Source organism: Grammomys surdaster, unplaced genomic scaffold (genome assembly GCF_004785775.1).
Source record: "Grammomys surdaster isolate TR1022 unplaced genomic scaffold, NIH_TR_1.0 136, whole genome shotgun sequence".
Classification (NCBI taxonomy): domain Eukaryota; kingdom Metazoa; phylum Chordata; class Mammalia; order Rodentia; family Muridae; genus Grammomys; species Grammomys surdaster.
The window spans coordinates 2,669,079-2,682,053 of NW_021604594.1; the positions used below are offsets into that span (position 1 = coordinate 2,669,079).

General features: G+C 34.0%; 1 protein-coding gene across 1 annotated transcript in view; it reads right to left on the bottom strand.

The window, feature by feature from the left end:
- Positions 1–1,741: 1,741 nt before the first annotated feature.
- The window catches only part of Znf804a (zinc finger protein 804A), a 195,628-nt gene continuing 184,394 nt past the window's right edge, over positions 1,742–12,975 (bottom strand). Inside the window, exons 3-4 of the mRNA XM_028763015.1 lie at positions 7,811–7,941; positions 1,742–5,399 (exon numbers count right to left, since the gene is read on the bottom strand). Of these exons, the coding sequence (XP_028618848.1) occupies positions 2,186–5,399; positions 7,811–7,941 (3,345 nt within the window). The 3' untranslated portion in view covers positions 1,742–2,185. The remainder of the gene's footprint in view (positions 5,400–7,810; positions 7,942–12,975) is intronic.

Consider the following 12,975-nt stretch of genomic DNA (forward strand, 5'->3'; position numbering starts at 1 on the left):
TCTGTCAAGTTCAATTTCCACTCTTCTTACATAAGTTTCTTCCACATACATTCTAAAAACTCCTGCCATTAGATAGCAAAAAAACCTACATAGTAAGTCTAATTTAAAGGTTAAGTAAATCTAGCTAGGCACATGATTTAACAAGAACTTAAACAGTAGGAGAGCCACATCATTCAGGAATGAAAACAGAGTTGATGATAACCTGGTGAGAGACAAGGAGACACACATTAGCGTATAACATGAGTTGAAGAAAGAAGCTCTTGGAATAATGAATTGCAAGATATAAACAAGATGTAAAATTAGACAGTTTGGAAGATAGGGTGATGGAAAGCAAGATGTACATTGTTACGTCTAACAGTTTGGATTTGGGGCAGCATAAGCAAAAATTTTGTTCTTAAGTATGAAAAACAATTTGCTTCAATATTTCCCAGTAGATGTCTTCATCTACTTTTTCTTCAAAGATGTTTTGCTTGAAGAAAAAAAATCATCTGTTCAAAATTAAGTTTCCACTTTGGGAACTTAATAAGTTAAAACATTTTAAATCCATCCTATTTTTGTCTACTTATTTGTCAAACATCAATAGGCACATTTAGTCCACTATAAGCATTTTTAGCAAAACATTAAAATAATTTATAAATATAGTAAATAATAGTGAAAATAATTTTCCTAACTTTCCTCATTGGCTCTTACTTAAATCTCAATATTGATTTATATGACATGGCAGATGCCATATGCTCTGTCTTTTAGGTTCATCCATTTTACATGAATAAAATTTTCTCAGAACAGGACTGCATGAAAGTTGAAGTCTATTGTGTTTTCTTCTATGACAAGAATTCTAAGATTTGCATATGATAAGATCACCCACTCTGACTCATACATATAAAGACTTCTTATCAGCTGGCATTCATTGAAGCAGACACAACTAGGAAAATACTTGGGGAAATTGTATTCCTCCAGAGTTTTCCAATAAATATTTGAGTTCTTTACTATTCATTAACAGTAAGGTAAAATATAACAATGAGCTAATTTCAAATAAATTAGAATCTAAGAGGCTGCTTACAACTTGAAAAGAGGTCAGGAAAATATCTACAGTCATTGCTACTTGACCGAGAGGGATATTACATATGTGACTACTAGAAAGAATTACTGAAGGAAGAGCTATTGAGTTTTACTTTTCCATATCTATATTCTGAAGAGTACATCAAGACACAGACAATGTTTCTGCAATTGATCTCAAATTGTCATTTAATAGTAAATTATTAAAATTGTAATTATTTCTTAATTTATGTCAATATTTTCATATATATTTCCTATAGGACTTAATATGAATAAAATAAATTTAAGAATATTAATATTCAAAAACTTTATGAGCAAACTTATATTAGTTGACAGTTCTGGTTTAGTACTCTTATGGGTGATAACATGTATTCTGAGTGATTTTTAAACTATTGAATTTTCAAATTCTAATGTTTCTTAAATAGAAATTTCCTTGGTTACTATCTAAATTCATGGCCAAGAAATGCAGTAAGACTCAATATAAGCAATGTTGTGTGAAATGGAGACACCAACAGTTATACTGTATATTATATTTGCTGCGATGGATGACAACATTTAAATGTGGCATAACTCTGATGATACTTGGTTCTTGGTGATTGTTTGATACCACTGGGTAGAAGAGAATCATAAAGAGAACACAATTTCCAATATTACTCAATCAGTGAAGACCACCTAAACATCAAAGTTTGATTTACTTAAATAATTAACAAAAATTTATTGCAAGAGATATATTTCACTGAATTTACAGTTTCAAGGAACATGGTACAAAACAAATAGGATCATCAGCTTTGTCTAAACATTAAATAGGTGCAAATACACAAAGATTAGAAAAAACAAGGAGCATACTTTACAACATAAATTACAGTACTATAAATATATTTTATGTACATTATACATACTCTTAAGACATCATTTTAATATACAGCATATATTGTATTGATTCTCAAACTAGTCAGTGCTTTAATAATATTATATATCAGAAACTTTAATAATTTATTAGCATCATTACACTTACAGTAAATGGTTTGAAATAAGACCAGCTTTGGCCAGTTTATTCTGTCAGTTAAATAGCCAATTATGCATGTAGATACCTACTCATATATATGTTCTTTTTTCTTTATGGTGGTGACTAGAAGAGGGGCTGGAGGGGAATGACGGTTGGATGTGGTGAAAGCAATGAAGGAAAAAGTGCATGGGGTAAGGGTGGAAAAGCCAAGTGGCTGGGGTGAAGAACGGATGCGGGGATGATTGGCATCTGAGGAGAAGCAACCAAAGCTGGCTGACCACCAGGACAAAGCCTAGGTCCTACAGTCCCTACAGAGATCTGAGGTATAGATGTTCTGGTGAGAGCAGGAACTTGGGGAAGGAACTGTTGGTGTGGCTGAAGCACTTTGAAGGTTCCTGCAGCTGCAGCTGCAGCTGCTGCAGCCGCGGCTGCAGCATGATGCTGTAAAACAGTGTGATGGATAGTGGTTACAGAGGTAGAACAAAAGGGCCGCGGCAAAGGCAAAGGCTGCACGGGAGTGTTGGGAGGAGGCAGGGGAGCAGGAGGAAAGGTAAATTTGACCTTGTTGGTTAGCATGTTTGGCTGAATAATATGCTGGTAGACTTCACATGGTAGATGTTTTAACTTGTCATGATTTTCTAGTGGAATCAATAAAGCTTGCTCTGGTAAAGCCAATGGAGCCAGGATTTGTTCCGTTGTTACAAAGGCATGGCCGCTGACATGTGCTTCCTTGAACTGTAATGGTGGTTGGGTGTTAAGGATTCCTGAATTATAACATAGCCACTCTGTTGATGTCTCGTTTGTCTTTCTCTGTGGCATGGTCTCGGCCAGCTCATAACGACAAATGTATGATTTAGCCTGTGAGTGTCTAAAGTTCCTTTCAGTATTAGGCACCTTGAAAGGAATTTGCTTTACGTTATTGTTTGTAGTCTGACTTCTTTGATTGTGTTCAAGCAAGGTATTGTCAGTCGTGCCATTTGGTGGGTCCCTGGTGACATTCTCAGGTGTAGCAAGATCATTGGAAGCCTGCGATGAGTCACATGGAGTAGTCTCCGTTACTGAATGCTCATCTTTGACACTGGTTTCAGGAGGAAGTGGATTATAAGGATGGAACTTCTCTTTGACTTCTGTTTGCTCTGTGTTTTCTGAGTTCTTCTTGATACTTATATTTTCTTGTGGTTTTATGTCCTCTTTTATGCCTTCCTTTGCCAACTCAACTGAGTGACTCAAAGAAGAACTACGTTTCATGGGATAATTTGAATTGTCTTTTATTTTCGAAGTTCTATCTCCAATGTGGAGTCTGCTTCTTTTTCTCCTTCGTTTCTTCTTAGGCTGACAGAAAGTGAATGAAGCACTTGGTGGCCTCAAGTATTCTTCTCCTAAATGACTTTGTTGATTTAAACTTTCATCCGAGGAGTAAGAACATGATTGTTGTCTGCGTTTCCGATGAATTCTTTCTGCATCATTTGTGAGAGAACTGTAACCTCTTTTAACAGGCTGATTCTGAGTTGGACCTTTCACATGTCTTTGAGCAACAAAGCACCCATCATCCTCTTGACTTCTTGATGTTCTGGCTTTCCAACAACAGTAAGTTCCGATATATGTTAAGTTTTGCTTCATAGAACATATCATTGGTGGATTTGCTTGCTCATTTACAACTGTTGCATTGTTTCCTCCATGGTTTTGAGAACCAAGAGCATCATTGTTGCATTCAGTGTTCAGTGTTGCGTTCCATGTTGTTTCATTTTTGTCTAAATGTGTAGGTGTTGTCTTGGGTCTTTCATCTGGCAGCTGATGTAAGTCTGACATTCGTTCTGGACTCCTTGGCTGACTTTCCAGAACTGGTTCTAGCGGATTCTTCCTGGCCTCATCAGTGCACTGTCTGTCCATTTCTGTTTTGTCGGACCCTTCAGGTTCTTTGGTTGAGTCCTCATGATGATACCGACATAACTTTCTTCTCTTTTTCTTTCTTCTACTTTTATGGAACCAGTGCTCACGAGTTTCCTTCAATTTGATTCTGTTGTATTTCTCATTTAGAGTGTCTCGTTTAATTTGACATCTAGTAAAATTGTATTTGTTTGCTTTTCTGTTTTTACAGGAAATATTTTTATACCTCTGACCCACATTCTCATTCCGTTCTAAATCACAACCATTAGTCAAAATGTGGACAGCGGAAAGTGTAGTAACTTGAGGGTAATCATTTTTAGTACTGTCAATTTCATCATTTGCTTCTCTTCCAATTGGTTCGTCATTGCAATCAGCATCTGCTCCTTTGCAACAGTCCTCCTTCTGTTGAGAGCAAAGGCCATTTAAAGTTAGTTTATTTTTATCTCGATTGTTGTTTAGTTTAGTGGACTTGAAATCAAAACATAGTGGATTGCAGCTATAAGATATTGATGGCTCTGTAGTTGTGTAAGCAAGCATTTCTGATGGCCATTGAAGCACTGTTGATCCAAATTTGTTAAGCACAGGTACAAATGGATCACACTGTCTTTTACATACATCTGGTCTTTTTGTCAATCTTATGCTTTCTTCCGCAGTACTTGAAGGTGGGTCATGACCAGTTTTATTTCTGGTTTCCGTTTTGATCACATCATTAATCATGTTTTCCTCTGTGGTCGTCTGTGCTGATGTGCAGTCATTAGGCACAGTGGGATTCTTTTCTATGATGTCTGGATTGCTTTTACTCACAGGTCCATCTTCATTTATAATAACAGCTTCTATTGATAGTTGGTCTTCAAATGGTGCTGAATTTTGGCAAGTATCTGCATCAGAGCATGCAGGGAGTTGAAGCTGGCAAAACGAAGTAGTTAATAGTGTGTTGTTTTCATTAGTAGTTATTTTCACCTCTTCAGTTTGAGGAGTTGGTTTGTCAGTACACATGACCTCTGGTGGAGGAGAAGAGTTAGCTTTCTCCTCAGAACTCAGAATCTCACATGTTGGTGACGATAGTTGAAGATGACACGTGCTAGGGACAAATCTAGTTTTCCTGCAGAATTCTTTCTCCACAGAGGATTCATCACTGTATTCTGAGAAGGCTGCAGCAGAGGAGGATTCCAGCTTCATTGAGGCTTTCTTTGGAAATGCAAAGGAGAAGCCAATTCTGTGTCTGTGGACAGCCTGTGTTTGATCCCCAATCTGGCAATTATTTGCTCTGCAGTTACTTGCAGTTTCTGTTTCTGCTGGAGCTGTAGCAACATCTCTCACCTTCTCTTCACTTTGAGTCAAATCTTGCTGGTTGTTAACTGGATCTACACTCTCTCTTTGGGAAACTTCATTGAGATTTTCTCTCACAGTAACAGTCGTTGACTTGAACATGGGGCCACTTCCAGGAGCACTACAAAGGGTGGAAAAAATATAAGTTAGAAAGCAAGTTGAATAAAAACCTATTATACGACTTATTTCTCAGATATATAGTTAAATGTTTTTTGGAAGTTTTCAAATTTGCATTAATTGATTTTGTTGACTGTTACTTTTATACATGTAGATCATGTATTCTGATCACTTTATTTACCACTTCTTTCCAAATGTTCTTCCTGTTCACATCAAACCCCTGCTCCTCACAATCTCTAAAAGTCCCTTTCTTGGGGATCCTAGTTTTTTGGTTTTTTTGGTGCCCTGTTTAGTTTAACCAGGATAATTTGTGCACTCATTGGATTGGAAGTGTTCATTGGCTCCTGTTGGAGATAGTAGTTGGTACAGAGCAGAAGGCAATGATTATCCTGGTTCCCAAGTCTCTCAGTAGGAGCTAGTTCAGCAAGAAAAATGAGAATTTTTCCTTCTTCATTATTAATGGAGACCTGATTATTAATGGAGCCATGTGTTTCAAAATCCAACCTCTATCATGACTCTATGGTTGAAATTTAAATGTGTGTTATAAAGTTATTTCATAGGGTGAAGTTACCATTCCCAGTATTTTAGCAACATTTTTGTGGGGTTTCTTTTTTGTTTTTTTTTGGTTGCTATTGTTGAGGTAACCTAGACTTACTGTCTAGGAATGTTGTCTAGAGTTGTAAACAACAATATACAGGAGCTCCTTATGTTCTCAGTCATTGTTTTCCCAGTCAATGTTTTGTACCCAATGGCCTCTTCATGGGGAATCATGTAAACTATTCTACAGTAAAAGTATTTTAAATTTCCAGTAAATTTTACCATTGATATCATAAAACAGATATCAAAGAACAAAATAAAAAACAAAAACATCACCCTAATCAAGATTTTAGAAAGGCTCAAAATGTTTTTAATGATTCATCTCAGCTAAATTTCATCAAATCACTTCCACCAAGAGTTGTCTGTCAACTAAGTTAGCTAGAAAAGCTAGTATTTTGTAGTTACTCTAAATTTGTAAGTTATGTTATAAAATATAGTCCTTTATAATAGAATACTATTGACCTAAAATATGAATTATATTCCAACTGTATTTGGCAATATATCATACAGGCTGAGTTCTTATTTAAAAAAGAGTTTGACCTATGTATATTATAGGAAATCTTTAAACTTTATTTTAATATTAAGGATTATCTTAAGAGGAATTTCATTCCATTGTAAGGGTTTGTTTTAAAGAAATTTGAAATGGCCATATACTATAGCTGATTTCTAAAGTCATTGAAACAGTGTATAATTGTCTTTCCTGTATTGCTTCTGAATAACATGTACAAAATGAGAATTTGTGTCCATGAGACATATTGTCTATTAAAAGCTTTAATGAAGTATTAGAGATCATTTATATATTATAAATGCATCTTTCTTAGTATATCATAAGTTACATGACAATTCTACTTATAGAACATTTTATTGTGAAGTAATTAGTTCCCAAGATTCTATATAGCTTTGATTTACATCAACTCTGCATCTGATTCCACGACAGTAAACAGATCTCATTACTATAGCTGAGCAACTGTTTCTTTAAACAGTTCCACATAGGATTTAAGAAAATCCTTCATATCATTTTAAAATTTAAATTTGGATTTCTTAAAAAAATTTGTAAGTCAAAATACTCCATGACAATATTCAATATGAAATTAATTTAGCACAAAATCTTTGTTATAGACAGTAACAGGAGAGACTTCATTTGTTGAGAGAAATAAGGGCACTTTCCAAAGAGATTTCTTTTAATAGCTTTGCCCTGGCTGGGCTTGTGAGGTCTGAATTATAACTCTGTTCACATCTAACAGCTGCTCACCGTGAGAAGCGGGTCAAAGTTTAAGAGCTGTGAACTTCTAACAGTCCAGCTATAGCTTATTCACAGAGAAACTAATTTTGAACTGCTTCAGAAGTGGCAGTATCTTCCTGACCTCGTTTTTCAAATTTAAAAGTAATTTCAAAGAAATGTTCTCCAAATTATCATTAAAAAAAAATAAAATAAGATTTTCTCAAAAATGCTTTTTTTTTTTTTTTGCCAAGAGTCAGGAGATAGAGCTTTGCTTGCGTCTTCAATCAAATGGTTTGAATTTCATGAAGAAATGGAACAGCTTTCAATTAAGATGGCTTAGATACAGGCCTCGACTGATGCAAAATATACTTTTATAAGCTGAGATTACACGGTAATTTTGGAGTTTTTGTGAAATGTGCATTAAACAGGTATTTGCATGAAATTCAAATTACTCTTTACTTCTACAGAAGGCCTTGAAAACATATATGCCTTTTTCTCTGTACTGAAATAAATAGGTTTATGCCCTTTATTTCTAACTCCCGCAGCTATTTTCTGAGTGTATTTTAAGAAAAGTTAACATTTCATTATACACTCACCACACAGTTTCCTTTCTTAGCTCGGCCAGCTTGTGAAGACGTTGGAGTGCCTTTTCCTGTTTTCTTTCATCCTTCCTGGATTTAGATGCTACATTTCGAGCAAATTCTCTCTGCTTCAGTTCTTTGAGCCTCTATTAAAAAATACGGAAATAATTAATAGTATCTTTGTTGAGAACAACTTTAAAGGTATATTGTTGCAGGGACTTCTCAATACATTGACTTCATCAAAGGAATACATAGCGCCAATCAAAAACTGTTTCTAACTTAAATATATTCTTTCACTTTACTTTTTAGAAAAAATGTCCAACCATGAAATTATATCACTCTGAAAATTGCATCTGTGCCTTAGGTATATTGAAATTGCAATCTTTCTTCTCTCCTTATTGATTATTGTCTTCTAAGTATCTTTCCTTAATTTAGAAGATGCACTACACAGTTTTTTAAGCCCCCAAGCTTCAAACAAATTCAATACATTTATGGATTTTGGTTATAAAATAAAACCTCTTTGATTTGAGTGTGCTCTATACTAGAATGTGATGCCATAAAACCGGAGGCAAATGATTACTACTGAACTGATTTAAAAAATATCTGTATGTCAAAGGCCAGGAACCTTTCTTAAATCGAGGTCTTTAGATGAAGTGTTAATTTTGTTTGGGAAATTATTGTGTTGAACATTGTTGTTTTTATCTGTAGTGAAGGAGATTCTTTCAGGGTGAAAGCCAGAAAAAAAATACTAGCACACTAGAAGAGAAGCAATATGTAGCCAAAAGTATGATGAGACTGAAGAAATATCAAAGGGGTCCACCCTCAGTTATTTTAACTCTGGTTTCTTATGGAGATAATGTGTAGTTTTAAAAATGATTGAAATAGTATTTTGTCAGTAGTTTATGATGTGTTAAAATTGTGATGAATTGTATTTTGAGAGGAGAATTCTAGAACAAAACTTGAAATGTACATATTTTATAATGGTATTGAATAAAATTTCAATATATGATGTATGCATGTTCACTGACCCATACTATAAGCTTAGAAAAAATGCCTTATACACAAAAGAGCTACTCGATAAATATTTATTAAATTGGTAGGTGAATTGCTTATAGTATTCAAATCAGGAAATTTCTATACATATCTCATACAAGTATTGACTAATTAATTGAACTAATGTTAAACTCTTGTTGGTCACAGACTTATGTAACTTCACCTACTTTGTAGATACACACATAATCATGTTCAAGTGACTTCTTATAATTTTTTAAGTGCATATTGTCGGTAGATGTACACATTTATATAACCTTTCTACACTTTATTTTTGTGTTATATTCTTTATATTATTTAGTTAGCATAAACATTATGAGTTTTATCATTAGCAATAATTTATTTCTTCATAATGAGCTCTTGAAGTATTATATATAGACTTCAGTTGAACCATGTCATTAATGTCGACTATACAAATTTGTCACAGAAGATTTGACAAAATCATGTCCAAATGATTAACAAAGGTAACTATACATTACAAGATTCATTAACTTGTTTTGGATATAAAGTCAGAATATAATAGGTCAATGACAGTGTTTTACTCAATTTTAGAAATCAATAGTCTTGGTCATTACTAGTTCTTAGAAGTGAAATATTAGGTTCTAAACATCAAGTAAGTAAGACAGAGATTTTTAGTTCTTTAAATAAAATCTTTCCTAAATTATTAGTTTTATATACATAATAAAGAGTTTTAATAAATATACATAAACATGTATGCATCTATAATTAATAAAATATGTGTCATGAAAGGGGATTGAACTAGTAAGCTTAAATTCCATTAACAGATAGAAAAATGATTATTCCAGTGACAGAAGGGCTGAGTTACAAACAAGAAGAGAAAATTTTAAATTATGTTAAGACTTAAAGTTTTCTCATATTATTTTACTAACAACATTTTTTGAAAACTGCAAGCAAAACTTTATTAAACATTTAATGCATACTTTAAACTCATGTCCATCATAGATAAAGCACAAGTGTTATAATCAAATTCATCAAGCACTTCTTTTTAAAAAGGTTTTAATAGTTTCCAAACAGCTACAAAGAAATTTATATTATTTACTGCACACTTTCAATCACACATTCAAGTTTGTACTTTATCTGTTGTTAAGTAGTATTTCTCCAAGTTTTTAATTTGACAGTCAATGATGCTATATTTTGATACTTAATGCAAAGATTGAATCACTTTTACAAACATTGTATCTTTTGTATTTCTTCCTAAAATTCATTAAGGAAACATTATCTTGTTGATTCTTACAGTAAATGCCCATGTTTACAAAGCTTTATTGTTAAGTCTGGAAGTGAGGAAACTGAAACTAAGCAAACTAGATGGATTGTGCAGAATCATTCCCATTGAAACATGATTGAGTAGAAATCAGAACCCGAGGTAGCTGTGTTATAGGTATTCATTTACATTTATTTAAATATCTTTGATTTCTCAAGGATTATTCTTAGCACATTTTATATATCTGTGACAATGAAAGATTGACTTTTCATATTTTTATTATGGTCAAAGACAGATGTTGGACCATATACAAATATTACTAATAGTGTATAGTAGATTTTGAAAGGTTACTTGATGTGGGTGAAAGAAAGGGTTGCAGGGATATGGATAGAAGAGGAGCTATTTCAAACACAGTGATTAGGAAATTTACTGTTATATTAAAACTTTGATTTTAGTATAAACTCGACACTTTGAAATAGTTCACACTTCCTAGTTGTTAGTAGGCCTGCCACTTTGGTAGTCAAATTGCTTTTATCTGGAAATATAGCTGAGAAAAAAAATTTTTTAGAGTTCTACAAATTAATTGATAAGATTCATGTCCATCCAAATTCTATAGGACTAGAAAAATAGGGCTAGATTTTTTTTCTAGAAAACAGAAAGCCATTTTAAGCAACTGGAGCCTTCTATAACCTTTATACAAATTGTCTTTTGTCAATATCTTCAGAGTCAACAGGGATGACTCTTCATTGATTTAAATTTCATCTCTGAATCTACTTCATGACTTTGATCAGCGAGAAATATGTCAAAGATTCCATTGCCAATCAACATTGTTGTATAAGGTATGACTAATTAGGAATAAACCTATGATATTTTAACAATGAGAATGTTTATTACCATAGAAACATTAGAGCAAAGATTGTTAGGAGGTGAGAAATAAACTATAGAGATATTCCATAAATAAAGAAGAAACAACTTGAAGTAAACAGAACAGCCAGAATACAGTCAGGACAAAATACAGACCACATTCATTTGTTTACAGGTTTGATTTATACAAAATCTGTTGGTAGCATTGATGCTCCTGGGAAACTTGTTCATGAGGACAATGAAAGAAGAGGGTCAACTTTCTGAAGAGAAAATGTGAACATAGGGCATGTGATGCAATTATGATTTATTTCTTAGCAGATCACTGTTGCATTCTGAGACATTCCAGGAGGATACTTATGGCTGTGAATCTTACCAGTGGATCAAATGTCAAACAATGTGTGGGAACAGAGGAGGACCTGAGTATAAGAACTCCTGAGTGAAAGTGTATGTTTGAGATGGCATCATTATCTCAAGTGCAAACTCATAAAGAAATTGCAAGGTCTTCTGTCCTCCATCCTACAGGAGTCAAGTCCATTTTCAGATAAGAAATGGCAAAGTCTTCTTTCTGGCCAATATTTAGTTTTGATAGTATTGTTTTTAAAACTGTCTATTGTTGCAACACAGCCAAAAGAATGACCCATGGTGAACAATGCCTCGGGAAACTGAGATAGGTTCCAGGAAAAAAGGCACAGGGTCTTTTAACACAGGTTCAGTTTGTTCCCTGGATTGTACTTGGATGTGATTTCATGAACCCTGGGACAAATATTTATAAGACATGTTTGTTCTTGTTGAACTTCAGATTATAGCTATAGAACCCTGTCTTGTCAGTGAACCCTGAATCTGGGTATCTCCTTCTACCTTGCTTTTGTGCTTTCCCAGATATCAGGTATAATATGTGTCAGGCTATTCTGTTTTGTCTATCCTGAGAAAGTTTGGAAAGGAGCTGCTCTATTAATACTTAGTATGTGTTTAATGACCTTTATTTGCATAGTTTTGAATTCAAACAATCTTCCTTGGATCATTGCATTGTTTTATAATTTTCATGTATAAATGTACTCTGCAACTGAAGTACGATTGTTGGAAGAATTAAAATACAGTCTGCCCATTCTTTCAGGTCATCAGTTTGTGGGTCCAACAGACAAGATCTACATAGGGTGGCTGAAAAATCAACAGTCTGTCATAGCTCTACCCCTGGATATGTACAGCCTGAAGTTTCCTTTCATACATAGAGTGATCTTACTAAGATTGATTTGGCTCTACACCACAGATCCTGCCTTCTTGTTTATCCATATATAATGACCTCCTTCTTATTCAGTTGTATATAATAACCCTGTCTCTCTGTTCAAATACATATAATGAACATTCTGAGCTTCTGAGGTACTGTGGTTTCTCCATCAGAGAGTCACATCTAGACCATCCCCAGATTTTCTTTTCTGTGTCTTTGTCTGTATTTGTATTTCAAAATTGGAAGTCAGGTGTAAGCTCCTGAAGCCATGTAAAGGACATGGCAATAATAGACCCCATTGATTATCATACTTGAGAAAAGAAAAGAAGCTCTAAAATTATATGCTAATTTATTAATTAAGGGCAAAAATCTCATAATCTATCTGTCTGTCTTTGTATCTGCCTATTATCTGTCTATTGTCTATCTCCTCTTCCTACTTCTTACACACACACACACACACACACACACACACACACACACAGATACACACACAGATACACACACACACACAGATACACACACACACACACACACACACACACTATAACATGTATGTTTTAGGTTTTATTTCTCTAGAAAATCTCAATGATTACAAATTCTCAGATGAAATGATCATCCTATGTTGATGTTCTTGAGTCAGTGTAAATTTTGTACACACTGTCTTGTTTCGTTAATAGAATTCTATTTAATTCCCATTAGCTGAATTGACAGCAAAATTCTTTGGATTATATGAATCTATTTCTTTTCTTTCTCTCTTTCTCTCTTTCTCTTCCTTCCTTCCTTCCTTCCTTCCTTCCTTCCTTCCTTCCTTCCTTCCTT